At 47.3% G+C, this 27,886-nt stretch overlaps 2 protein-coding genes across 2 annotated transcripts; one reads left to right on the top strand and one right to left on the bottom strand.

Annotated features, from left to right (window-relative positions):
* Nucleotides 1-303: 303 nt before the first annotated feature.
* Nucleotides 304-6,166, bottom strand: GALNT4 (polypeptide N-acetylgalactosaminyltransferase 4). Its single transcript, XM_084859556.1, has one exon. The coding sequence runs from the start codon at nucleotides 6,021-6,023 to the stop codon at nucleotides 3,840-3,842; it is 2,184 nt and encodes a 727-aa protein (XP_084715682.1). The 5' UTR covers nucleotides 6,024-6,166; the 3' UTR covers nucleotides 304-3,839.
* Nucleotides 6,167-11,068: 4,902 nt separating this feature from the next.
* Nucleotides 11,069-25,600, top strand: LOC146345283 (verrucotoxin subunit beta-like). Its single transcript, XM_084859559.1, has 5 exons — nucleotides 11,069-11,231; nucleotides 12,667-12,749; nucleotides 15,792-15,918; nucleotides 16,704-20,454; nucleotides 24,365-25,600. Exons 4-5 carry the CDS (start codon nucleotides 20,361-20,363, stop codon nucleotides 25,174-25,176), a joined length of 906 nt encoding a protein of 301 aa, XP_084715685.1. The 5' UTR covers nucleotides 11,069-11,231; nucleotides 12,667-12,749; nucleotides 15,792-15,918; nucleotides 16,704-20,360; the 3' UTR covers nucleotides 25,177-25,600.
* The last annotated feature ends 2,286 nt before the right edge of the window (nucleotides 25,601-27,886 follow it).

Genomic DNA, 27,886 nt, shown 5'->3' with positions numbered 1-27,886 from the left:
TTGAAGTACATTCCACAAAATTCAATGGGATTTACTTAGTAAATGGGTATAGGATTGCAGAAAGGAGAAGGGGACGGCAGAGGATGAGATGGCTAGATAGCATCACGGATGCAATGAATATGAACTTGAGCACGCTCCGGGAGAGAGCGCAGGACAGGAAGGCCTGGCGTGCTATGGTCCATGGGGTCACGAAGAGTCGGACACGACTGAACGACTGAACAACAACAACAATAGGATTGCAGTCTAAGAGTATTATAAATTAACACTCTTTTTCTGTGCAGGTACCAGAATTTTTATAAAAACTTTGGACTAGGCGTATAAGCAGTCCTTCACAAGAAATACCACTTTTTTCAATTTTTCCAAAAGGAATAAGGCACCTAGGTGATTAAAAAAATGCATAACTTGCACAGGTTTGTACTGTGCAATAGTGCTTGGCACAGAGGTAAGTAAGGACCCAGCTATGATATCCACATTGAAACAGCTTTTTTTTTTTTAAAAAAAAAAGGTCACTTGTGACTATTCAAGGCACTTGACACCTCAGTCCCACCAAACTACATGATGATACTAAATCATCACAATATTAAAGTGTCATAGAAATGCCCTGGCATTTCATATCCAATAAATGCGCATAAAGAAATCTCACTGGAATGCTCCACTACAATTATTTTTTCATAATTGTCAGTTCTAATTATACAGATTCTAAAACAACATGAAGTCTCAAAGGTTGATTTATACAATTGTATATTTTGCACTACACATTCATACAGTCATCCTATGATGGGCTCTCTGTGGCACTAGAATGCCAGAAGATGTACAACACAAATTTGAGAAAGAGGTACGTCCACAAGAGTCCAATCCCAGCTGGACAACTTCAGATGACCCACTTCCACATAATTCCTATGCAACTGCAAAACTTACCACCATATCATAGGAGAAAACTGGTTATCTGAATCTGTTGTAAAATATCTGTTTCCATATTGTAGCAGCCATTTTGGAGAGCTAACTCAGTACCTTAGGCTGGTGTGAGAAGAGTTTATTTTTTTTTATTGGCAATAGACAACAGGGAGGCAATTGACGGATGTTTCAATGTGCCATTTTGCTCTGCACTCAAGCTTATGGGTCCTGACACAAAAGAGTCAGTGCTATATATTACATTTCTACATTCCCCCACTTCTTCACAGAATGACCTGGTTCACATGATCAAACAACCCATGATTTGTTGTTGAGTTAACTCTGGGTTGCTTACCCCTAAACAACTAAGAGTTTCCGGGTTTGGATGTAACAATAACCCAAGTACAGGGCATTCTGGGTTGTTTAGAAAAGCAGAAGTGACACTGGAAGCCAGTGCGCTCGCACCCATAACTATGGGTTAAACAACCCATAGTTAGCTGTTGGGTGTGAAGTCAGTTATTGGCTATTTCCCTTTGTGCAGCATGACAAGATGGTGGGTAGTGAGTGCAAACTACAAAATTCCCAGTTCTGCATCATGGAAATCCATATTCTTTGCACAGTATAGATTATACATAATGTTGTTTTTTTTAATGCTGCTAAGATTGAAGCTTCCAAAACAATCTATAGTTTTTGGTAAAGCCTGGGATAATCCAAGCCATGGAGAAGTCAGGACAAAAATTATGGGAGGCAAGATTAGGAACAGAAATATGGAGCCAAGGAATAGTAGCTATGGGAGAGAAGCAGCAATTGGCTTAAGGCATTGCCTCTCTTCTCCCTTGAACACTAGACACCCTGGTAACTTTGACTTCTATGAATGAAGAAAGACTACAAAGAGTTAAAAGTGGTATCAGAGGCATCATTTCTTGTAGTGTACACATCCATTTATTTTGTCCTTCTGTCATTTCAGGTCAGATGAGTTTATCTGGTTTTTGGAACACTACAATGACCTGCACACTGTTTGACAAGGGACAATAATAGGAGCTGCACCACAGGCAATTATGCTTCCATTATGCCACCTTCAGCTCTGGGAAAAAACTATCGTCTGTCCACATCCTAAGGGTGTAGTTTCTTTTCCTCCAATACCCATTTAATTAGCCACAAACTATGCATATAATGTAGCCTAGCCCATCCCACCCCGCAATTCCCAGTTGTGCCATCAAGCACAAGGAGTAGAAATGTCACCTTCTGGTTTTTAAAACTGAAAGCTGGCATCATTGGAATGGCTAATGTTGAAGTAGAAACCAGGTTCTATATTAGGCAAAAGGATAAGACCACCTCCTTCCAGAGGTGGACAAGACTGTGAAGACAACTTCCACAATGATGTATAACATTGCTGGCCCTTGTGCCTTAGAAACTGGTGGCTCTGTTGGGAGTTAATGCTGCCACTAGTCATATAGTAGTCTGTCTTTATGGACTGTTGTGCCCAATAAATAAATACTTTTTAAATACCCCCCCCCCCGATAGCTAAAGCCTTGTTTCATTTTTCCTGCCAAGAAGCAATTTATGTAGGCCCCAAAGCCTACATTAGCTTCAGAAGTTGTCTGTTTAACTACTCTTCTTTCAGAAGAATTTACTTATGTGCTGTCTACAGTCAGATGCATACGACACTGGCAGTCCCATTTGTTTTTCTCCCATAACCTCTGCCAGACTAGTAATTATTCTATGTTGTCAGTTTAGCTTTGGGTACTTTAAAGAACTCAGTACAGAGATAGAAGACTTGGGCATCACACATATTTGCTGCGTGATCCACATACTTTTGCAGATTCTGCTAACTTCTTGTCACTACATAACCACAGGAGCACGCTCTGTGTTCAGGGTCCAGATTTGGAATATATAGAGTTAATTGCCACTTTCTCCTTGGGTATGCCGTATGGCTTATTATTGATTTGAGGCAATATGACAACCCTTTAGATCTTTATATAAAGATAGATTGTATTTTCAAAGAAAAGTAACTATTTTAGCCTTCAGGAAAATCTGAATTTTATCCTAGTATACATATATGCGTAATGAACCACTCTCAATTTCCCACAGCCTGTGACACATTAACAGATTTTAAAAGGACAGCATGTAGGGTATTACAAAAACAGCGATAAGGCAGAGATCATAAATACATTCTATCAAGAATTGCAAACAATATTGAACCTCTGAATATTAGCTCAGGTGTATTTGGTACAATAAATGAGCCAGATTTCTCATCCTTTCTATGCTTTTTAACATCAGCAAAAGGAATATCCCTTGCTTGCCACTAGTATTTTTATAACCTTAGTTACAACTTGAGTATTTCTGCCTGCATCCTCAAGTTAACATTTGATTGCTTTTATCACTTGCACATAGATTGTAGTTCTTCCATGCTCCGCTTTCATTAAAGAAAAGCAACATGTATGTATCTGAGGTGCACTGAGAACTGGAGAAATGAGCTCAAGCCTATCATTCCCTGCTTCCTAAGGCCAAGAAATCATCTTTCCAGTCAACTAGCTCTTCAGTTCAACACTTAAAGTAGCCCACATCCTAAGGGTGTAATTTCTTCACCTCCAAAAACATTTAATTAGCCACATACTATGCATGTAATTTAACAAGTATTAATGAATGATCTGTACTGTAGCTGTACTTAATTTCACTTGAGGTTAGTTGTTCCCTGTGATGTGATTGTGTTGCTTCCAAACTACCGCAATCTAACCACTGTGTATGTTTTTTAAGTGAATAAAATTTAAGACTCTTTTATAAAGGCACTCAGAATAAAAGGCACTTTTTAACTGGCAAATCCCCAAATCTGCTTTTTCACTGTAGTCTTTAAACTTACTAAAAATCATTTGTAAAAATTGTGTCTCTGAATATACATAATATGCAGGTGGCAGTGCTCTTGGACAGAGACTAGATCAATGGCTATTCTATTTCTCAAACCTCCACACTTGATTTTTATCTGCAGCATTACATGTCCTCATCTGTACGTCAGGCCGACCCTCAGGAGTACGATAAGCACTAAGGCATTTTGCTGAATGAGGATGATAGATGGTTCCATCTTCTTTAAAATGCCATATAATGTTTTCTGGGATGAGAGAGCCATCTTTCGGGCAGTTTCTCATGCCTACAAAATCCTTTTCTTCAGGCACTTCAGCGCAGAGTTCAGTAACAGAGTTAAATCTGATTTCTTTATTTGATGTATACTCAAAGAACTGGTTGCCTCCTTGGCCATGGCATCCAAAGAGATTCACGTGGGCCCCAGTAGGATTATGTTCAGGCGAATTGTAGTCTAGACACTCGGAGGAGATTCCCATGCTGTGGATAGCTCCATGCCAGCCAGGCCGATCCTCTGGTACATGTAAACTAGGAAATATAGTTTTCAAATACCAGTCAAAGTTCTTGCACTTCAGATGCTTTCTCAGGAGTTTTCTTTCTGAAAGATCTCCATAGTTTTCTTTCCGCGCTGGAGGATTTCTATTATAGAAGTGCTCTTTATACCCATCCATCCACACTTCTGCAGCTCGTGCAGTGTTCTGGAGGAAGTTGGGCCTGGCATAGGGAGCCCGCTTGGGAAAAACATGGCCCACATGTGAACAAGGGTGGATTTCCAATATGCCTCCACACTGCCATACCCTAAATGAAAGTTCCAAGTTCTCTCCTCCCCAGACATCCATCCCTGTGTCATAGGTGCCAAGGTATTCAAAGTACTTTTTACTCACAGCAAATAGCCCCCCAGCCATAGTTGGGGATCTTATAGGATCAATTCTTGATTTCCTCCTGTGGCGTTCATAATCAGAAACGGAGTGCCACTGAAATGTCAGTCGCCAATCAAATCCCCCAATCATGGGCTCTCCTGACTGCATATAAAATTCAAAGGTATTCCAATCAATGGTGTCAATAACCGGGCAAATGATCACACTCTCATTCTCCGCAATCCTTTCCAGAAGCGGCTCTAACCACCCAGGGACACACTCACAGTGGCAGTCAAGGAATGTAAGGACGTCACCCGTGGCAAAGGTAGCTCCGATCAAGCGTGCACGGACCAACCCTTCTCGTTTGTTTGTTCTTATCAGACGGACCCTTTTCAGGTTGCTGATGTACTTCTCCAGTTCGGTTTTCAGGTACATCTTATCACTCAAGTCATCGACGAGGATAATTTCTTTGAGGAGAACGGCCGGAGAAGTTTCCAGTACACTGTGTATGGTCCGAAGCAATGTGGACCAGGCTTCATTGTAGAAAGCAATGACCACAGACGTGGTGGGGAGCTTTCGGAAGTTGTACCCCTTGGATTTGCACTCGGACATTCTGCCGTCTTGGATGTGGCGGTGCAGCGAGATTTTGTCGCTCAGGTAGATATTGATGGCGTACCTTCCGATCAGCTCTTCTTCCAGCTTCTTCTCCTCGGGGCTGAGCTGCAGGTGGGCAGCCTTGCCCCACTCGCCCAGAGCGTGGCTATCCGGCGGGCCTTTCTGGTAGACCGGGCGGGCCAGCTCCTCCGGCGGTTCCACCGGGTCAGAGAAGCGCCTCTCCCACCTGCCCCTGCTGACGCCGCCGCTGCCCTCAGGGGAGGCCGCCTGGAAGGTGGAGATGGACAGCGCCACCACGAAGAAGGCCACCACGGTCAGCAGTCCCAGCGCCAGGCAGCCTCCTCTGCCCAGCCAGGGCCCCCTCCGGGCCAGCCGCATCCTCATGGCACGTGCCCAGGCGACCCCCCGCCCCGCGCCCTCGCTTCTTCCCCTCAGGCAAGGCCAAGTCCGAGGTCCCGGGTCGTCCCGCCGGGCACGTCTCCGCCCGGGGCGGCGGAGGCGGGCAGCAGTTCCGGACTCGGCGGCAGCTCCGCTCCTTCCCGGATACGCGCTCGCCGGCGGAGGGGCGGGGAGAAGGAGCCCGGAGGGCGAGGGCAGGCGGAAGAGCCGCCGCGCGGCGCGACGCCCTTTCTGGGCGCTCGCCCGCCTCCGCTCCCTCCTCTGCTCTGCTCTGCTCTGCTCTGCCCCCGGGGCGAAGCCCTCGCAGGGCGGCCGCGGTTTGCTCGGACGGTTGTCTTGAGGGCGGCGGCGGCGGCCTCCTCCGGGCGCCCAGCCCCGAGGGGGGGCGCTTCCCGCCCGCCCCATGTGGGCGGCCCGCCGGCGCTGCCCTTCCCGCCCGCTGCGCAAAGGGGCGCCTCGGGGGCCGCCGCCGCCCGAACGAGGGAAGGCAGGGGCGGCGCGCAGAGCGGACACCGGCTCGCGCGCCCTGGCGCCCGGCGCCCGCTGGGGCCGGGGTGGGGGCGGAGCTGCTCAGCAGCTTGCGGGCGCTTCGCAGCCGCGGAGCCGCGAAGATCGTGCCTCAGTCGGGGGGGGACGCCGCGGAGGAGCCCCGACCCCGCGCGGCGGCGCCTGAATCAAGAAGCGGACCCACCCGGCGCGGGGCACGGGAGCGCGCAGAAGCAGCCCCGTTTGGAGGGAAGCAGCAGCCCCGGCTCGGGGCGGGGAGCCTGATTCCCGGCGGTCTCCCGCCCGCATCCAGCCCTGGGCTTGGTGCTGAGGGAGCGGCTGCTGAGCGGCGCAGCCAGGAGAAGACGTGGGCCGGGGGGGCCGAGCTTGGGCGGGAGGGACACGCAAGCACCGCCGCATACGGGCGGCGACTGGATACGGTAGCGAAGGCGGGAGATCAGGGCGCGTTAAGGGGACAAGCGGGAGATCAGGGCGCGTTAAGGGGACATGGCGGGAGATCAGGGCAGGGAGCGCGGGGGCGGGAGATTCCGGGTCCAGTGCGAGGCGGCTCCCGCGCAGTGCGGACGGCGGGCGGTGAACCCTCGTTGGAAGCGAAAAAAGGCGGTAAGGGTAGATCCAGCCCTGGACGGCCTTGGATGCCAAGAATGTTGAGGAGACCTTCCTAGTGACAGAGCTGCTTCCCAGCACCGGTTGCCAGTTCAGATATGCCGTCGGGAGCAAAGTAGGCCTTGGAGAGAGCAGCGGGGAAAGCGAAGTTGTGAAAACGCTTCCCACCAGCCCTCCCGGGGGACCCCAAGTGAACACTGTAAAGCCTGCTAACAGTTTTACCTGTAAAATTCTCGACATCTGTAGGAATTGGGCAAACATTTCCGCAGATACACCTGAGAAGATGTGGGAACTGGTTCTGAGTCACACGGGGTGGTGGTGGTGAAAGCCAAGTTGTGGGAGAAGTACACCAGTGAGAATAACAGTGAAGCTGTAGGGACTATGGGAGTGAAGCAAAGGTGCTGCTCATTATTCCCTCTAGGTGGGATGTCCCGGAGTGCTTCCAGATGGAGGAGGAGAAGGAACAGCTATGAATCAAAGGGCATTGTGCAGCTTTTCCTCATTCATAGTTTTTTCATGGTAAGAAATAAGATGGAAGAAATGGTGGGAAAACACAGGAGAGTTATGAGACTAAGGGCATAATCCTATGGGGATAGGCAGCTGCCTCTGAACTTGGAGGCGGCCACCTACCCAATGCAGGCCAGGAGAAGCACGGGAGGGATAGTCCCCTCTGCTGCCGGACGACACATAGGATGTGTTGTACCGTTCCGGAACTCTCTGTTTTCACCACTCCACACGCCTTCCGAGCGCGGGGCCTTTCCGAGTTGCCTGTGAGGCAGAGCAGGGGGGGGGGGTCCGTTCTCCAGGAACCAACCTTGAAGCACGGGCTCAGAGGTCGGTTCCCAGAAACCGACATATCCTATGCCTGTCTAGCCGCTGACTCGTGGCCCTAGGATTTCTCCCTAAGTGTGCAATCCTGTTCATGGGAATGGGATGGGAATCCTATTCCTATTTACATAGAAAAAGTCTAAAGTCTGGCTTGTTTGAGGGGGAAAGAACCCAGAAATACTCCTACAACAGGCCATGGATATTTGAGAGTTGTTTACCCCTCAAACAAGCCTTGCCACCTGGGTGCAGATGACATGACAATCTGCACCCAGGTGAGTAATTAAAGAAATGCTGGCTGGCATGCATCGTGATTATGACAAGCCACTGTGGCTTAATGTGATCATGAGAACTGATGACCTACCCTACCTGGAGATGCCGGGGACTCAACCTGGGACCTTCTGCATGCAAAGCAGGTGCTCCAGCCGCTGAGCCACAGCCCTTCCCAGTTGCATGATAAAAGCCACACGTGGGAGCACCCCCAGTATCCCGGAGGCTGGGATCATGTCTACCTGCTTCCACCGATCCTATTCATCCAGCGTGCAACTTAGCCAGTTTCCAATTATATAAATGTGGAAACGTGCTTGCTGAACCCATTACCCCGCCCAGGGAGCAGCGTGGGGCGAGCCATGATGGTTGCCCAGCCATAAGCCATGATGGTTAGTGAATTTTGGCTAACCACAGTAGCTTAGCATGTCGTGTGGGGGGAGAAAACCATGTCCCTCATGGTTAGCAAGCCACCCTGACTAACACCCCCCCGCAAAACGGTTACAGGGCCCCGGTTTTTTTTCTTCTTCATTTTTTCTCTTTTTTTTTCACCCCGACTAACCACCCCCCTGCAAAATGGTTACGGGGCCCTGGGGTGGCTTACCATGTCATCTGTCAGGCTCCGCAGTGGTTAAAATGGGCTCTGGAGGATTTCCAGGACACGGCCATAGAGTCAACTGCCACAGACTTTCTCTATGGTAGCGCAGCCATTTGGGATGCTGGAGCGGCTGCCAGGAGCCTGTTCACACTGCGGAGGATGACGGGATACACGGTAAACATGCCAGGAAGATAGCAGGTAACTATGGAGGGGTGGTGGTTGGCAGAACCACGCAGCACCAAGTGGTTCCGCGATCATCTGGTGGGCCCGCGTGTCATGGTTTCACTACTCCCCCTTTGTAGTTACCCTAACCCCCACCCCCTGTGCATGTCTGAACAGGGCCATTAAGGGCACAATCCTATGCATGTTTAGACAGAGAAAAGGCCTACAACTCCCAGCATGCCCCAGCCAGCCATGCTGTCTAAACATGCATAGGATTGTGCCCTAAGTGATTCAACCCACCTTCTAAGACCCAATATAATGGAGTCAATCATGGACAGTCAGGGTCCTGGTAAATAGATTTGGGTGTGGGCCCTACAGGCCCAGGTCTAGCCATGTCCTTGCCTGGTAGGGAGAAAATAAGGGTCAAACTACGCATTGTGCTAAGTACACAGTGTGTAGACAATGCCTGTCTTTGTTTTTGTTTTTTTCTGTGGTGGAAGCACATGTAGCCCTGACTTGGACTGGGACCGCAATGCACAGTTTGCTTCCCCAAATCCCTACTTACCCTTGGAGGGTACTGAAAAAAAGAAAAAAGCTACCATTGGCATCAATGGAAAGGTTTCCCCCCCCCCTTTTGATAACCACTCTACACATGCATGGGATGGGAGGGGACTTCAGGAAGCAAACAATGCAGGGCAGAGGGTTTAATCCTCTCCTCCTGGTTCAGATCAGGACCATGCACACTTACAGAAGAGAAAAAAACAAAACAAAAAGAAAGGGAGGGGTCAGCTGCACCTTATGTAATTAATGTTATGTGTAGGTCGACCCTAAAAAAAACACCGAGTCACAGATTACTGGTGGATTTCTGGAAGTTTAAAGTGATCTGGGCCAAAGCGAAGTCCAGTGCTGTGACTTGTATAAGGACAGAGCGAGCGCACAGTTTCGGTGAACTGCAGAGCAGAGTCGAAGGAATTTCTGGAATCAAAAGAGAGGACCTAGTGAGTCTGTGGTTCAGTTAGGCACCTGCTTGGAAATGTTACTACTCAGGTGGTGCAAAAGGCAGAGCGTCTTTCCATTTGACAGGATCGTGTTATGTCTTAACGTTGTGGGGTTCAAGCGGTTGTCTAATGTGTGCCTAGCAGAAGCAGCGGGGCCTGCTCCACGGTTACAAGGATCGTTGGGCAAGATGCCCTTCATGGGGCCTCCCTCAGTGATTCTACCATCTCACGGCCATCGTCATCAGCTGCTGTCGCTCCTCATCCTCTTTCTCATCAGTGATGTTGCTCTTGAGAACAACCCAATTATGGACTCAGATGCTATGAGGATTTATTCCAGGGCTTCATACTGCGATTGAGATGGCTCCTTCACGGAGGTTTGTGGGCCCTTTAGATGGCGTCCTGAACCTCCAGGGCGCCTCCTGCACTAAATGCCCCTTGTTCCGTCTTTAAATAGATCGCAGATAAAGAGCTATCAAATTACCCCGTTGTGTTCCGCTTCAGTTTCCTCCGTGAAAAGAGTGAAAGCGGCAAGACGAGGAGCGAAATCAATGACAGATAATGGAAGACCCAGGTATGGGGAGAAGGAGGGGGGAAGGGGAGCAGGTGAAAAAGGGACTCGTCGTGACCCTGCGTTTAAAATGGAAGCAGAAAGCCCCGTTTTAAAGGCAGGATTTTAGGCTGGTGTAGAAATGCCCCCAGTCTCCCCAAACTGCTGGGTGAAAAGGGAGAGAAGGCTGTTCCTGTGAAGGCTAGCAAAGCTGGACCCCAGAGCAGCTCAGCTGGTCCGAGAGATCAGCGCCCGCCTCGTTGCTAGAGCGCAGCAACCGAGTGAAATGCAGTGCCAAGACGTGGGGAGGCGCACGGGTGGAACACGTTTCCCCTGCATTTCCAAGATCTCTGTCAGCGGTAGGAAGGGGCGCCCCAAGAGTAACCGGCAGGAACCCCAGCATCCTCCTGCGGAGATCCGGAGGAGGTCTGAGGGGCATTTTCGACAGGAAAGGGCGATCTCCACGCAGCCAGACGGCGGACTGGGCAGGCAGAGGGGTCGCCCGCCCGGTCACGCTCCTCCGCAGCCGGGTGAAATGGACGGCATGTCTGTGCCAGTTGGAGTGATTCCGTCTTAAATTTGCATCTACGTATACACATTCGGACGCGGAACCTGTGTGCAAGTCTGTGCCCTCTTTGGGGGGATGCATTTCCTCTTCTTTGGGAATTTCTCCGTGGCCACCCTAGTAGACAGATCCCCCCCCCCATCCCCGGGAATGGAGCCCTCAGAAAAAAGGGCCTCCACCCCAGCCGATGCTGACTGGACTCGTCTCCGGGAGTTCAGGTGGGAGCCCTCCATCGCCTCCCCCCCCCGGCAGAACCCCCCACATCCCTGCCAGGCCTTTCTGCCGTCGGGGAGGTTTTCCGAGCGCCGCCGCCCTCTGGGGAGCCCGCCCGCTCCCAAGGCCGCGGGGCCGGCCGCGCGCGGGCGTCCCGGAGGAGGGGCAGAGCCTCGCGAGCGCCGCCGCCCGGACAGGGCAGCCCGGAGGAGGGCGCAAAGGTCGCCTTCGCTTCTGCTCGGGCGCGGAGCTCTTCAGATCCGAGGCTTCGGGGGAGCGCGGAGCGTCTCTCGCGCGAAGCCCCGCGAAGCCATCCGGGCTCCGGGTGAGCAGGGGGCAAATGCCTTCATTGACTGGGGCTTGTTTACAGGTGGGAGGCGGGGCTGGACGTCAAAGCTCCCGGCCGCCTTCGTCGCTTGCTTCCTTCGCTTGTATCCTGTCCGCGCGCCCCCCCCCCCGCAAATCCCCCTCCTTTTCACTTTACTCGGTCACGAAACTCCTTGTCGCCACACCGCCAGTCTGGGATCCTCATCGCCCCCCGGAGTTGTCAGGGTTTGCTCAGAAGCGGGGGGGTTGGGAAGAGAAGAACCCCACCTGTGCCGTGCAGTAATGTTGGGGATGGGTTTTTTTAAGGGGATCAAAATCGAGTCAGCTCCAGGAGGGAAGCCCCGAGGCCTTTTCTTGCCTGGGGGGGCATCAGATATAATTGTTGCTTCCTCTCTCTCTCTCTCTCTCTCTCTCTCTCTCTCTCATACACGCACAGACTTGTGGAGTTGGAAAAGGTGCAGAAAAAGGCAGCCAAAATAATGGAGGGAGCAATCCTATGGCCGCTAGACGCTGCCGAGAGGGCCATAGGATTTTTCGGTCCCGTCCCCCCCCCCCCGAGCCGCACTCCCCTCCCCCCCCCCCGCAAAGGGAGCACGGAGGGGGCGAAAAGGCGGCGGCCCGGGGGCCTCTTGTGTGCCGCGAGCCTCCCCCCCCCCACTCCAGTGGCCCCCGCTAGACGCACGAAATCGCGCCTCTAGGCAAAAATGCAGGGGGGCCAGAGCAGGGAGGAGAGGACCCCCTCTGTGCCCCAGCCACCCTGCGCAGGAGAGTCGCCAGCCTCCGAACTCTTGCGAGGACTGCGCCCTGAAGAACTGGAGCGACTCCCCTGGAGAGATGCCGCAGCGTCTGGGGTGGTTTCACTTACAAAAAGGGTGAGTACGGGGAGACATGATAAAGGTGCGCAACGTTATACATGGTGTGGAGAAAGTGGATAGGGAGACATTTTTCTAGAGAGGTAAAATTTCTGGAAGAAATAAACAGTACTTATTTTTTAGCATGCTTTACAGATCTAAAGCCATTTTGTGGCTTTAGGACAACCTTCCCCAGCCTGGTGCTCTCCAGATATTTTGGACTTCAGCTCCTATCAGCCTCAGTCAGGATGGCCACTGGGTCAGGAATGCTGGGCATTGTAGTCCAAAACATCAGGTTAAGGAAGGCCGCTTTAGGAATGTAAAGCAGCCTTTAGTTCCTAAAGTTATTTTATGTATAATTTGGTTTGCTCATAAAATTATCATATTTGAAAACTCTAAAAAGTAAACTCAATAAATCTGTAATTATTGTCTGAATAAGCTATATTTTACATTTTTGATATACGAAACATGACTAATTTTATGAGCAAAACAAGTTACACATAACATATTTTAGGCTCCTAGTTTATGTCTGACCAGAGGGAAGTTCAGCAAGTAGTCCCTGAAACATCTGAATCATCCTAGGAGCCAGAAGAAGCAGGAAGAACTGGAGGCAGAGGAAGACAAGTCCAGAAACACAGAGGGTAGAACAAAACCCAAACTGTCAGGTATGTACATGTTCTTCCATATTACGATATGGTGATTCTATTCACATTTTGGGAAACTCAGCATGACTTGGAGCATCCCAAAATATTTATCAGTAAAAGGTGCATTGGATCAATAATTTTGATATGAAATGGAAGAAATAACTATGCTGAGAATCTTACAGAGAGGATTAAAAATCATTTTTCCTTATGGTTTCATTATTTCCAGATATTTTACATCTCCACTCTTTCTGTAAAAGTCTTCTTATTACATAGTTTCTTGAAATCATTTGTGGGAGAGTAAAGGCTTGGTAACAGGATATAAAAGCACCTTGTCTTAAATTCTTAAAGAAAATATTTCTTAATCCAAAGGTTTAATTTTTCCAGTTTTTTGGAAAAAAAAGAAATGGTCCTTGGGGAAAAAAATGGGGGAAAATGTTTTTTCCCTGGGCCTTTGCATCTCTACATTTTTTTCCCTCTCTCCCAGTGGGGTTATCCCATGAATCTGACAGGTGGGAGATTCAGGGCAGATAAAAGGAAATACTTCTTCACACGGCGCAGAGTTGAACTATGGAATTCACAAGATGCAGTGATGGCCACTAATTTGAATGACTTTAAAAGGGGATTGGACAAATTCATGGAGGAGAAGGCTATCAATGACAGCTATATAGTACCTCCAGTATCGGAGCCAGGATGTCTTTGAATCCCAGTTGCTGGGGAACAGGAGTGGGAGAGTGCTAATGCCCTCATGCCCTACTTGTGGGCTTCCTGTGGGCATCTGGTGGGAACAGAATTCATAGGCCTTTGGTCTGATCCAGCATGGCTCTTCTTCTATTTTTATGGTGCACCCCTGGCTCTAATCTTCCCCCAAATGCTACTCACTTTGTGACACACAGACTGATAAACGCTACATGCGTTCATGTAGAGAATGTCCTGGATTCAGTCTGTGCCATTTTCTCCCATTAAAGGTCTTGGGTAGAAAGGCTGAAAAAGATCCACCTCTCTCTGCTGGATTCTGGGTAGCCCCCGCCCGTCAGAGGCGATGTGGCTACACGGGCTGGTGGTCTGACCCAGTTTTTAAGATGCATGCTCTGAATGACATGGATAAATGCACATTACATGCTTGCAAACCAAGCACACGTAGGATGGGTCTTTTAGTGTTGAACTCCGGACATGGAGGGAAGCCTAAGACCCATAAGCCAGCCTTCCCCATCTGGTTCCTTCCAACGGTTTTGGGCCCCAATTCCCAGCAATCCAAGCCAGTATGGGCAATGGTCAAGAATGCTGGGAGTTCTAGTCCAAGACATCTTGAGAGCACCAGGTTGAGGAAGGCCACCATAAGCTTATGGAGTCAGAGGCCACAGACAAGGTCCTTGAAAGCAATTCTTTGTTTATTAAGGAAGAATTAAAGTGAATTAAAATCATACATCAGGTGAATTAAGAATCATACATCCAGATTTATTTACTTATTTATTAGATTTGTATTCTGTCCAACTGGCGGTATCGACACTGGTTGACAATCACAAAAACAAACAAAAAAATCCCAAAGACATTGACACTGAGAAGGTTAAAAGATGACAAACTTTTAACTATCAGTGGTATACCTAGATACAGTGAGATGCATCAGAAAGGGGTGGTGGTAAGCGTGACACTTTTAAGAGGAATGCGTTTTAACACGCTTTTAATTCGATCACTGAGCATAAAACAGCATCTGACATTTAAATGGAAAGGAGGAGGCAAATGCCATGGATTTAGGCGATATGTGCCTTCCTAGCAAAGTGTGTGTATGGCTAACTATGGAGAAAGAGAGTAGGGGAAGGGTTTCGGAGTAGTTATTTTGGATACTGGGATGATTTGAATAGGAAAGACACTGCTTTTTTTAAATTGGGAGAACAATTTGAGTGGTGGGGTGCGGGGAGGAAGAGCAAAGCAAATGAAGGGGTTTTGGAAGAAAACAAATGTAGAAATGTAAAAGAGCAATAGGGAGCTTCAAAGCCAAGGATTGGCTTTGGCAAGAAGTGATGGAGAGTGTGGAGTTGCAGAGAGAAGGAAGATAACCTGGTACGATTTTAGGGAACAAGACCGAGAACCGAGCCAATTGGAGAGAAATACCAAGAACTCTATAGAGAAAGAGCTAAGCGAGGGAGAAAAGAGGAAAATTGTTGGGGAGAGAGAGAGAGTGAGCCACAGAAAAGAGTTCCTGCTCTGGGTGCAGAAACTCAAGTGATGGTTATGGGGTGGAATATTAGGAAAACCAGAGAGAGAAACAGTTTATGTATGTTTATTTGTTTTTATGTATGTATGTATGTATGTATTTGATACATTTCTATGCCACCCAATAGCTAAAGCTGTCTGAGCAGTTTACAGAAAGAGAGTTGGCTTATGGACCAATTAGATGAGAAAAACTGGATTCCGTGCAAATACTTCCCCCTCCCAATCTGCGGGCTTGAGTGTGCTGGAGGCTCTGCTGAGCACTTTTGAGCAGCAAGCCTAAGGTGCCTTCCTGGAGGAAAGAGTCCTAGAATCCAGAGACTTGAGGGTGCTCCTTTTATTCCTTTTATTCCTCTTATTTGGATTTTTTGAGTAATTAAACTAAAGCAGAACTTCAAGAATAATTAAAATAATAATTAAAATAAAGCAGAACTTCAAGATTGCTCAGATGATCTGGAAAACTGATTTTGGGGTGCCAGCCAGAGAGAAGAAATAAGAAAATGGCACTTCCTCCCTCATTCTCGGTGTGGAGGAAGGAAGAAGGAAGCAGTTGTTCTTCCATCACCACCTCTGGTCAGAGTCTGGGACAGATTTTCAACATTTCTCAAGTCCAGGTGCAAGATAGACAAGAGGATCTCTTGGGGATTGTCTTAAGCTAAGTACCTCACTGGCGTGACAAAGGTAGCCATAGCATGGCAGACCTTTCACTGTGTCTAGTTCTGAGGTAAAAGTATTTTTCCAATTCAGTTCTGACACTATACTGAGGTTTGAAATCTTGAAAGGGTGTTAAAGAAGTTTAGAAGGGTACACAGGAGTGCCATGTCTCTATCTAAAGATATTGTTGGTATCAATTAGGCAGGAGAGACCTCTGCTGCTGGATCTATGACCTTTCAACTTCCAAAAGACAATGAATTGCCAGCGCTTGGTCGCCCTCTTCACCTCGGGACATTGTATGACCGGCGAAATGTCATGTTCATACCAGGTATGTGTTGCAATGGACTTGGTACCTCTTCATCACCCACAGTGCCTTGGGTACGAATGACTTGATACAGAAACACTTAGCAGTTTCACACTACTAGACTTTCCCACCCAAGGTAATAGGTCTACCCTGTTCAGCCCCATCATCCCTGTAGTCTAATTTCTGAATTCCTCAGGAAACCAACAGTGGGCGGGTGTGTGTGTGTGTGTGTGCATCTGCAGCCTGTGGAGATTCTAACTGGGAATGGAGAGAGACGAATGAACTGAACCCTTCCTTCTCCACCGCTTGAGTGTGGCACCAGCATGGCAGGGGGACCTCTGTGGTGGTCCCCTCACAATGCTTCCCCAACCCTCTGCTCACCATCCAGTTTGATGATGTCTGAGTGGGCTGCTTGAGATGACCCTTCATGGCCTCTCTTGCTCACCAGAAATTGAGGCACTCCTTTCCCTGAACTTCCAGAATTATTTAAATATTTTCTGAAGTGACTTAAACAGTTGAAGCTTCGTTATACTGAGTCAGCCCATTGGACCATCTGACTCAGTATTGTCTACACCAGCTGGTAGCAGCCGTTCCCCAGGGTTTCAGACTGAGTTCTTTCCCAGATCTAATGGGAGATGCCTGGGATTCGACACAGGACCTTTTGGATGCACAGCAGGTGCTGATCCACTGAGCTACAGCTCTTTCCAAAAGTACCCTTGAGCACTGGATCTTATTCTCAAGTAAGTGTGAATGGATATGTAACCGTGAGCTATCAATTCCTAATTGTGAATTTCTGGGGAATTTTGCAGGAATCACACTTTGGGACCCTGAAACTTTGCAGAAAAATGTGCGCAAAAAACACACAGATCAAGACAGAATTGTACATGCTTGCATCTGACAACTATGACATCTTGCCTCTGCTCTCAGTCTCACATGGCCAGTGAGGGCAAGTTTGCTAGGAGGGAAGATTGATTTAAGTGGATCTGCCAGACATTTAAAGGACAGAAAGAAATCCAAAAGCCGGGCCCATGTTGTCCTCCACTACTTCACTACCACTCACTTTGAAGAGCTGACAGTAAGCCATTTAGCACCACAGAACATTTCTTATCCTGACGTCTTTGACCACGGCGAAGCCACCCACATGGTCACTGCTGTGCTGTACGGCGCCCAGGCCTTCTTTGTGTTTGAGAGGGAAGTGGCTTCGGCAGAAAATAAGCAAGATGTTGAGCGAGATCTCAAGGACACTGTCCAAATGTTATCTGAAGAGGCAAAGGTTGGCGATGGAAGTTCCAGAATACAGAGGAAAGGAAAAACAAGCCTGGAAGACTTCAGCTTCACTTTTTACGGTGATATTGCACTTGAGAACAACCCAGTTACTGACGTTGATGCTATGAGGATTTATTCCAATCTCCCCAAACTCCTGGGTGAAAAGGGAGAGAAGGCTGTTCCCGTGAAGGTTTGGTTGCATCCTCTGGCAAAGCTGGATGGCAGGGCAGCTCGGCTGGTCCGTGAGATTAGCGCTGGCCTTATTACAAGAGTGCAAGCAGCCATAGAGCAACTGAGTGACTGTGAAATGCAGTGCCAAGACCTGGTGAGGAACATGGATGGAACGGGTTTCCCTGTGATTAGGGAAAAAATCCTGCATTTCCAAGATCTGTGCAAGCAATACAAAGAGGCATTCCAAGAGCTACCGGCAGGAATTCTACCATCCATCCGAGGAGGTGGAGATGAGGAGGAGGTCCTGAGAGACATTTTAATCAGGAAAGAGCAATCTCCGTTCAATCCAAAATGCCTCACTGAATTTCTAAATGAAAAGAGTGCAGAGATGAACTTTGTAAAGTTGTGTTGTACTTCATTAAAGGATGCAGAGATAATTCCTTCTGAAACTAAACTGAGAGAAGTCCTGTTTGACCACAAGTGTAATTTCGTTGTGTCCTTTACATTCACGTCCTTGCAAAAAGAGGAGCCATATTTACTAGACTTGGAAGAATGGAGTCATAAAACTTCTGACCTAGCAGCTACCAGCTCAGCATAGGAGAAGCCCAAGTCTAAGCAGTGGTTTGAGGAGGAAAAACTAACTGCAAAAGCCCGTGAATATATGAAGTCCTTCTCAGAGTTTGCCAGGCGCAATAAGCAAGATGCATTTCATTGTGTCCTCTGTCCCAGACAAGAACAATCCTGGAGTTTCGATTTTTGTGTATGAAGAAGGAAAGCCGGTTAGCTGCAACTTTGGTCCTCTGCTGAAACCTCTTCCTCCTGGGATTGGTGAAATGGGACATGGCAGTGTACAGCTCACATTTGACTCAGTCGATGATGGTAGAGCTTTGATATCTAGCTATTGGGTAGAGTACAGGATCTTGGGCCAGGAGACCTGGATGGCCTTAGATACCAAGAATGATGAGGAGACCTTTCTAGTGACAAAGCTGCTTCCCAACACCAGTTCCCAGTTCCGATATGCTGTCAGGAGCAAAGTAGGCCTTGGAGAGAGCAGCGGAGAGAGTGAAGTTGTGAAAATGCTTCCCATGAGCTGTCCTGGAAATCCTCATTGTATGATTGTAGAATCTTCGGCCATCTCTGTTACCTGGGAAAGTCCCAATGTCACTGGTCTGGGAGTGGTTATAGAGAAGTACAAGGTGGCATACAAAGAGGAGGCTGTGGAGGGAAGCAAGAGCAGGAACAATTACTGGAAAGATGTGATTGTAGGAACAAACAGTCTGCCTTGTAGGTTGACTGGCCTGAGACCTGGAACTCCCTACAGGATCCAAGTGTTGGCTGTGTCTTCTGAGGGGACAGAGTGCCCCCAGTGAGGAGACTGTTATTACAACCCTAAGTTCCAACTGGCCTTTCAAGGATATGCTTCTTTCAAAGGTACAGGCATCTGAGACTAATGGAGTTTTGTGAAGATCTGCTTATTTACAAAGAGACAGTTTAGAGAAGGAATTGGGGAAGGCTTAATTTGAGCCAGCGCTCCCTAAAGTTTAGCACTAGAACCTGTTTTTTCAATTCCAGGGCTTAGGTATATAATATGTGAAGTAATAAGGCAGCCTTCCCCAACCTGGTGCACTCCAGAGGTGTGGGACTACATCTCCCATAACCACCCAGACAGCTTTGGGAAAGGCTGTAATAAGGAGGAAGAGCTTTGAATCAAATGAAGGTATTATTCCTTTCACCACTGAATATGCACTTGTCTGTCTCCACACAACAGGGATGAGTTGTTGTAGCACAGCATGTGGCAGTCCTGACACATCCCTTTTTTGAGAATGAACCATAGGCAGGGAAATATGGTGGGAAATTCCCCACCATATTCCCTTTTATACGAGGGAAGCGAAAGTCATGTTCATTATTCCTGCGGGGGGGGGGGCGGTGGAATGCCCCAGGGTGCTTCCTGATGGAGGGCTCCTAGCACAACCCATCAAAAGCATTGTGCTGTGATTCCATCTTTTCCTCCTTTTGTGGAAAGAAGTAAGACAGAAGAATTGGTGGGAAAACACAGGAGGATTACTGTGGCTCTACCATTGAGCCACAGCCCTTCCCAGTTGCATGATAAAAGCCTTGGTTAGGAGCATCCCCAGTATCCAGGAGGCCCCGATCATGCCCACCTGCTTCCGCCAATCCTAGTCACCAAGCATGCAACATAGCCAGTTGGGAGTGATGGAAACGCCGTGTTCAGATATTGCATGCTTCAGAACGGCCATGCTCAGGGGTAGGGGGGACAGCTGTTTGTTTACTGATTTGGCATTTTATACTACTTCTCATCCGCCAAACAGCACTTGGAATATTGTATGACCTACAGAAACAAATGGCAGATTAACAAGATTAAAACTCATTTCAAAAAGGTCAATAACTTGCAAATAAAAAATATCTTGAAAACTTCCTTAACAATATAATTCAACAATATAATTAATTTATTATACTGTTATCACCTCTTAAGTTTTTATTGTAAGCCTCTCTTGTCAGGGCCTGCTCTGAAATAAAGGATATACAAAACGTAGATACATAAACATCAGCATAAAACCAAATCAAGAAACCTGCCAGCACTGGAAACCTCCTAAGATCCAGGTTTTGACCAGCAGGCACCAAGAGAGAGAGACATTTTTACTTCTTTGCCTGCATGTCCTGCTTGTGGGCTTTTTGGAAATATCTGGTGGCCCTTTTTCAAAATCGGATGCTGAGCTACATGGACGCTTGGTCTGATCTGTCAGGCCAAGACAGATCTTCGCAAAATCAACTGCTCTTTGGAGCGTGCTGAGATGTGCCAGAAAGATTTAGTTAGACATGAGCACCAGTTGCATACTTCCATTGTTTGTGATGAAGCTGTACTGCAGGAGACCTTGCCTGGGTACCCCATAGGCTCGACTACTGGGTCAGCATAGCAGGCTGATATGCACCTTCTGCAGAGTGCCTGATTTGTATCTAAAGATATTGGTGGGATGTTCTAGGGAAAAGTCGCATCTTCCATTGGGACCATGGCCTTCCCAAGCACTGAAGAATTGCCACCACTCGACTGCCCTCTGTACCCTGGGATGCTGTATGACCTGCACAGTGACAGATTCAGATCAGGTATCTCATGCAACTAAGTCTTTCACTGTCTGCTCTCAAAAGGAGTGAAATGGATACTAAAACTTACAAATGACAGAGGGGAATTGAGAAATGCATTCGCTCACTGGCGGCAGTTGGTGGGCCTGCCTGCACCCCCGCAAATGGGGGTGCTACAGGTCCACCCACACTGCTAAGGCATTCCTGCCCATGGAGCCTGTTGGGGTAAGAGGGAGGATCTGGTGTGCCAGTGGCTGGAGCCTAGGGGGCCAGGAAGCAGGCTCCAGCCAGTCAAAAGGCGGGTCCTGGCAAGGAGATGGATTCTGGTTCCCCCAGAGGAAGAGCCCATGGATAACCATAATGGGGTCCGTCAGGCCCCATCACTGCAGGCTTTTAGGAAGGCCCTGAAGATCTACTTGTTTACTCTAGGCCTTCCCCTGATGATGTTTTACTGGACTTTTCTGGGTTGTAGCTGCAATGCACTGTAGGCTTTGAGTACTGTCTAGGCCAGACGTTTTATGCTGGTGCTTGTTGTTTTTGGAATGTTGGCTGTTTTATTACAGTATCATTTTTTTTTTGTAATGATGAATGTCGTGGTTGTAAGCCATCTTGGGAAGGCTCCTGCCCTGAAAGGCGGCCTAGGAATATTTTAAAGAAAAAGAATGAAAACAATGGGTGGCTCCTAGCACTACTCAGAGAATGCAGCTCTGCTAATGGAATTGCAACTGACTTTCCACACCGCCAGGGGTGTTGCTGTTTTTCTCTGTGTAAATCCTGTTACCTGCTAGTGGGGTTGGAACGTGTGACATGGCTGTGGGAGGGGTGTGTACAGCTCATCTGAGCCACCAAACTGAGCAATCATTTTTTTAAAAATGATATTGTCCAAGCAGTTTTAACCAATTATTTAACTAGCTTTAAAGCACTCTTATTTAAATGTGGTTGCCCAATCACTACTTGAAAAATGGTTTAAAAATAAAGGGTTTCATTTCGATCAAGAGTGTTGAATTGGAAAAAACAGGACGTTTCGGAATATCAGTAATGGATCGTGCAAATGGGCCCTGAGCATAATAATTCAAAGCAAAATTCCCCACCATTTGTGCTCCTGTGGAAAGAAGTGTAAAAAGAAATTGAGTGGGGTGGAGGAGGAGAGACAGAAAATCATTCCAACAAACACTACCTTATTTTTAATACCAGATGTGGTAATGGCCACATTGTTGATGAAATCTGTCAGTGGCTATTCGCCAATTAGATAAGAATGAAAATGCCATGTTCAGAATACCAGTTGCTGCAGAGATGCAATTGGCAGGAGAAGGCTATTGACTTCAAGCTCTGTTTGTGGGCTACCTGGAGGCATCTGGTTGGCCACTGTGGGAAACAAGCTGTTGGACAAAGTGTACTTTATGTCAGATCCAGCTGTGAATGTTTTGCTGGGCATTCTCAGCTTTGTAGTTTGATGTTCTAATGTTTTAGCCAATCCCTTTATTTGCCAGTTTAAAGTTGTGTTATAGACAGCCATCTATCAGGGATGCTGTGACTTGGATTCCTGCATTGAGCAGGAGGTTGGACTCGATGGCCTTGTAGGCCCCTTCCAACCCTACTATTCTATGATTCTATGATAACGCACGCACATGCACACACGTCTTCTCTCTCTCTCATAGGTGGTAAGAGTCAAGCTGGCATTGAACATTCATTGCAACGCTAGTCTTACTTAAATTAATGATTTAAAAGGGGGACTTTTAGCACCTTACATTATTTTAGCACCTTCATGAAATGAAAACACAACAGATTTTCACTGGAACAGGAAAAGCAAGACCCTTGCAATGTTCTTGGATTTTTGAGATAAACTAAACAAGCAAAAGAAGAATATGAAGATAGTATTGGATGCCCAAATAGGATCAAACAGTTGCTACCAACAATTGCACAGTAGACTTGAAAACAAAATTTTAAAACTCAGCCACTTTCTATTGGATTGTTTTGAAATTACACCCTTCACAAACTAGATTTCCTGTATAAAATTTCATAAAAGCTGCACAAATTATCTGTATTGTATAATGAACAGAATTTCTGACTTTTATAATGCTAGACTGCCTTTTGGACCATCTGCCTTAACTATACTGGTGCTTTCTTACCTGTATAATAACACTAGGTTGCCAGGGTCAGTCTAACCTCATCTATCTGCCACTCACCTGAACTTCAGTTATGAACTCTGCAGGAAACCAGCATTATGTAGGGAAGGTAGGATTATAATTTGGGTGATTCTCATCTCAAGGTAGGGGGAGATGAATTAATTTAACCCTTCAGTTTTCAGTGTGGCTTTGCCATGCCAGGACCTGGGTGTGTCTTGCCCAAGATCCTTGCCCCAGTCAGGTACCCAGGAGGCATCCATCTTGAGGTTATCTGACTGGACTGCACCAGATGATTCTGCAGAGCCATTATTCTTCACCATCATTTCTGGCATTTCCTTCTCTTCTGGCAGATGCCGGCTTTAAACAACTGCTTTCTGAAGCAACTCTTAAAAGCCAATCCTAAGTACCTTCACTTGGAAGTAAATCTTGCTAAGCACAATTGGTCTTACTCTCAACACATTTAGGTGTAACCATTATTATTTCTTTACAATCTGCTTTCTATGTACTCTAAACCAAGAATTTTAATACAGGGTTTCTTGTAGGGATTAGGCCTGGCGCCTCTGCAGAGGTGCCTGAAAAAGAAATGTGAACTGAGTTAGATTGGGAGGGGGAAGGAGTTGGCGGGGAGTCAAGGTCAAGGGAATTGACAGACAGAGAGGAGGAAGCCCAGCTGCTTGCTGATCAGGTGGATTTCAGCCAAAGTGGGTCCTCTGAAACTATGGGAATGCAGGGTCCTACTGAAAGGGAGGAGAGGGCAGAAATAAGAGACCCTAAAGTTCAATGTCAACTGAAAAGGGAGGAGCAATGCAGGGTCCTGAGGCACTCTAAGAGACTTGCAGCAAGAGAGGTGACCCACCTTGAGGGCAGGACCTGGTAACCCACTCAGCTTGGTAAGAGGGGCTTGTAGTAAGCAGTGGCATTTTCGTGGCACCTTTCTTGTAAGGTGCTTTTTCTCAGGGAGGTTACTTGGAGCTTGTGTAGGGCTGTATTATGCAAAGTCTGTCTGTAATCACTGCATGAAGATGGTGTCTGTAGCTTGACGCACCCTGTCTTGTAGTTTGCATAATAAAGGCAACTGACTGGAAATAGGACTTGACAGCTTGACTACACAGAAGGCCGGGCACCTGACATTTCTAGAGGGACTGACAGCAAAGACACACAACTTCTACAGGTCTCTCACATAATAAAATGTTTACTCATGTTGCTTCAAATTTAAGTACTATCACAGATAGTACTTGTTAAGTAAAGATCAGTCCAAATAAGTCCAAACCAAATTTTAAGTACTGTCTGCTTAAGTCAGTCTTTCCCTTGCAGTTCTCTTTCACTTGCATCTTTCTCTGCTGCTTTATGAAGACAGGCTGGATCGTTGCTACCCTCAATGCCTTTCCAGAACAATCTGGAGAAAATGGCTGCCAGTCATTTTCATACATGATGGAAAACGTTAAGCCCTTTATAACAAACATAGCCAGAACAAACTCTTATAATATTTCAGGTCTTCAACACATTGACCTCTACTGTTGAGAAGGGTCTAACTACCATCCTGCTCCTAGGGGTTCAGGGCCATACAGAAAGGAATTAGCTAGATCCACCTTCTCCTTTAGCCACCAACTCCTAATTTCACAGAGGGTGGAGTCTTCTTTCCTTTTTACTCCTCACTCCTTGCCCATAATGGTGGGTGCCCCACAGTTCCGTTCTCTACTGAGCTCATGTAGATATGTCCATCATTCTTAAAGAAATATAAACACGTTGGTTATACATGCGTACTGTTGTAACCTTAATTTATCAATACTCATTTGTAAATGTTGCAGGGATTACTCTTCGGAACCTTACAAATTTGCAGAAACAAATTGTGAATCCAAACCCCAAGACAGAATCCTACATCCTTGCATCTGACAACAATGACAACTTGGCCTCTGCTCTCAGTCTCACATGGCCAGTGACAGCACGTTTATTAGGAGGGAATATTGATTTCATAGGAACTGCCAGATTTTTAAAGGGCCAAAAGAAATCCAAGAGCCAGGCCCGTGTTGTCCTCCACTACTTCGCTACCACCCGCTTTGAAGAGCTGACGGTAAGCCATTTAGCACCACAAAACATTTCTTATCCAGGTGTCTTTGACCAGACTAAAGCCACCGACTTGGTCACTGCTGTGCTGTACGGCGCCCAGGCCTTCTTTGTGTTTGAGAGGGAAGTGGCTTCGGCAGAAAATAAGCAAGATGTTGAGCGAGATCTCAAGGACACTGTCCAAATGTTATCTGAAGAGGCAAAGGTTGGTGATGGAACTGCCAGAAACCAGAGAAAAGGGGGGGAAAGAGTGGAAAACTTCAGCTGCAGTTTTTACAGTGATATTGCTCTTGAGAACAACCCAGTTACTGAGTCAGATGCTATGAGGATTTATTCCAATCTCTCCAAACTCCTGGGTGAAAATGGAGAGAAGGCTGTTCCCCTGAAAATTTGGTTGCATCCTCTGGTAAAGCCGGACAACCCATTGCACCAGGTTGGTGAGTCGTTAGCGCGACTGGGATCAAATTTAGACAGGGTCCTAGCTTGGCATCACCTGACTCCTTTGAGCAGTGCTCTGGTTCATTTGAGCTGCTTCAGTTTCTATCATCTGCTTTAATGCAAGCCTGCTTCTCCTCTCTGAGCCCATTAGCCTTGCAGTTACATGGAGACCCTAGTGTAGCATGAAGGCACCAGCCTTTTAAACTGGAGGGGAGACTGCCACTGTAATGTATGCCTATTATATCAATGTATGTGTTTTCATTGTTAAATTTAACCCAGGTAAGATAGGGTTGATATTATGCTAGGGAGTGCGTGAAAGGTGGGAGGGCCCTGTGTTGTGTGCTGGTGCCTGTTGTGTGTGTGTGTGGATTCTGTGGTTATATAAAGGATGAGCTGACGGTCAGATAGGGCCTTAAGGATTGTGGAAGCAACATCTAGGTGTGGGATTTTAGGAGGGTAGAGTAGATAGGGAAGTTAGGAACAAGCATTGACGAATAATAATAGCTTACAACTTCTCATGTTTTAAATAAATACTTGTTTTTAAAAATCCGAATTCCCACATGTTGTTTGATTTTACGCTGCCTTTATGATATGTATTTCCTGGTTACATCTCCTGTAGTGGCTTGAGAGACCCAATTCGTCATAAAAGGAGAGAGTAAAAGTGCCGGAGTTTGTGGGACGGTGGGTACAGCTGTCCAAAGTGAAAGCAGGCATTCCTGAGGGGTTTCGTTCTCAGTTTCCGAGGAGGAGGCTGGAGAAAGGTGGAACCTCAGGCAGGAATGCCGCAGCCCTCTTCCCTTCCAGTCTGCTTGTTATTTTCATTAAGTCCAGAGTCCAAAACGGCCTGACAGCACCACTGTCACCCGGCGTTCTCGGAGTGTGCCTGACTCTTCAGAGCCTGGCCAATTGCTCCTTGGCAATTACACTTGTGGCCTGGGCCATCGTAGGCCGTGAGGCTCTGACAAGGAAGAGCAGGTGCACTGGCTGTTCACATATTAGATGGTGTGCCAGAGGCCTTCCTCGCCTGTTCCAAGCTGACCCAGGCCGCTTACCCTGGGGGAAAACAGAAGTGGGCTTGCCTGCAAATAGGGCTTGACTAAGCAGCAATGTCTGAATTCAGGGCAAAGTAATGTACGTGTGCACGGCTTGCCCTGGCTTGCTGGCTGGCTTGAGTGTGTCTGACACCCCTTAGCTCTGCAGTCATCTTTCTGGAGCGCACCTGCTTTTTACATGAGCCATGGGGCCAGATTCTGGTGGGTGCCTGGTCCTCCTGGCATCAGGGATCTGCACTACGCTAGAGAAAGATGAATAGAAGTGGGAGGAGCATAGGGCTGTCTTGCACTTTTGTTTTCCAAAGCCACAATGCCTTGTGGCACCTTAAAGACTCACAAATCTACTGTGGCATAATACACTTTCATGGACTGGTGTTCACTGGACAGAAACTTATTTTGAAAGATGTTGCGTTTCATGTAAGTGGAGAAAAATGTTCCTTGCTGAAATAAAGATACAGGAGCTCTGATGATCTCTGTTGCATCTGATCCCCATGGACTAGCTGGCTTTTTGCCCCCATGTGCTTCCTCTCCTGCTGCCTCTCTTGAATCTTTCTGCCTGAGGTTTTTTTCTGAAATCAAATGCCCTCTTCTCCCCTGCCCATATATTTATTTTTACAAATAGGAGACAGGTCCATTAAAGACACACACACACACACACACACACACACACACTTTAGTTCAGACAGCTGATTTGGGATGTCATGAAAAAGCAACAAGTTCTTAATTAATTAATGTTGTCTTTTCACTGCCGGGGGGTGGGGGTGGGGGTGGGGAGATGCTAGTAGGATTTTCAACCTCGGAGTCTAAAACAACTTGACTGGCTTTTGAGTACTACTATGCACCTTGACTTGGGCGGGGGGGCACCACTTGCTGCTCTGCCTCAGGCAGTAAAATGTCTTGGGACCAGCCTTGGACATGGCTACAGAGACCTGTGGGGTGCCTTTACATGGAAAGACATGGAGACGTGTATCAGGCTTCTCTACCCAGGACCGCATGCTATAATCTTTGTTTTAAAGATAGGCAAGTCAGTAAATGAACAAGAAGTCATTTGGCATGTAAAAAGTTTTTTCAGAACAGAAGGAGAATGTTTTCTGATTGTTTTATTCACCTGTAAAGACAAGTTAGACTGTGAGAGTCTAACTCTTACACCTTTTTTAGAAAGTGCACATAGAGCACTTAGGGATCTGGTTGATATGTCTGAGAAATGATGCACTGCTTTCAACAATAAAGTTAACAAAGAAGAGAGAACCCAGCCAGTTATCAACTGATCAAAATGATTGCTAGCTTGGTGAGTTATAACAGAGAAAGTGCATTATAATGAAGAACTGTTCAGAATTGTTGAAGAACTGTTCAGAAAGGATGGCTGATAACACATCCACCAAAGAGTTTGCAGTCAAGGTTGGAAATACCTTGATAAATAAACTCATATCCATCGAGGACAAAATGTGACGGACAGTCCTTTCTCACCTTCAGCAATAACCATGCTAGAAATGTTATGGTGAGGTTGCCTAAGCGCCAGATAGCACACCCCTGCTATGGTAGGGCCAACACTCTCCCTGCCCCAATCAGACATCAGTTCCTGACTTCATCTACCACCTCTCCGCTACATAGCACCTCCTGACATAGTTTGCTTCACCTTGCTGCCTGCCAGGGCTGGCCCTGCTAAGGGTACTCTGAGGGGAGTCATAATAAGTCAGCGTGAAGAAGCAAAACCCAAAATATATGCTTCATATTTTTAAAGTTCCCATCAGTGCACGTCTGTGCATGTTTACTTAA

This window comes from Heloderma suspectum, chromosome 5, assembly GCF_057233095.1.
Source record: "Heloderma suspectum isolate Gila_16-S chromosome 5, 16-S_ref, whole genome shotgun sequence".
Taxonomy (NCBI): Eukaryota; Metazoa; Chordata; class Lepidosauria; order Squamata; family Helodermatidae; genus Heloderma; species Heloderma suspectum.
Note: the sequence above shows the minus strand (reverse complement) of the source record. Positions and strands in the feature narration are given on the sequence as shown.

Excerpts from the sequence above, each read along its gene's own strand:
- LOC146345283 (XM_084859559.1), top strand. The coding sequence starts at position 20,361 with ATGGCCTTCCCAAGCACTGAAGAATTGCCACCACTCGACTGCCCTCTG. Across the intron at positions 20,455-24,364 it reads CAGTGACAGATTCAGATCAG|GGATTACTCTTCGGAACCTT; the intron begins GTATCTCATGCA and ends TAAATGTTGCAG.
- GALNT4 (XM_084859556.1), bottom strand. The coding sequence starts at position 6,023 with ATGGGGCGGGCGGGAAGCGCCCCCCCTCGGGGCTGGGCGCCCGGAGGA.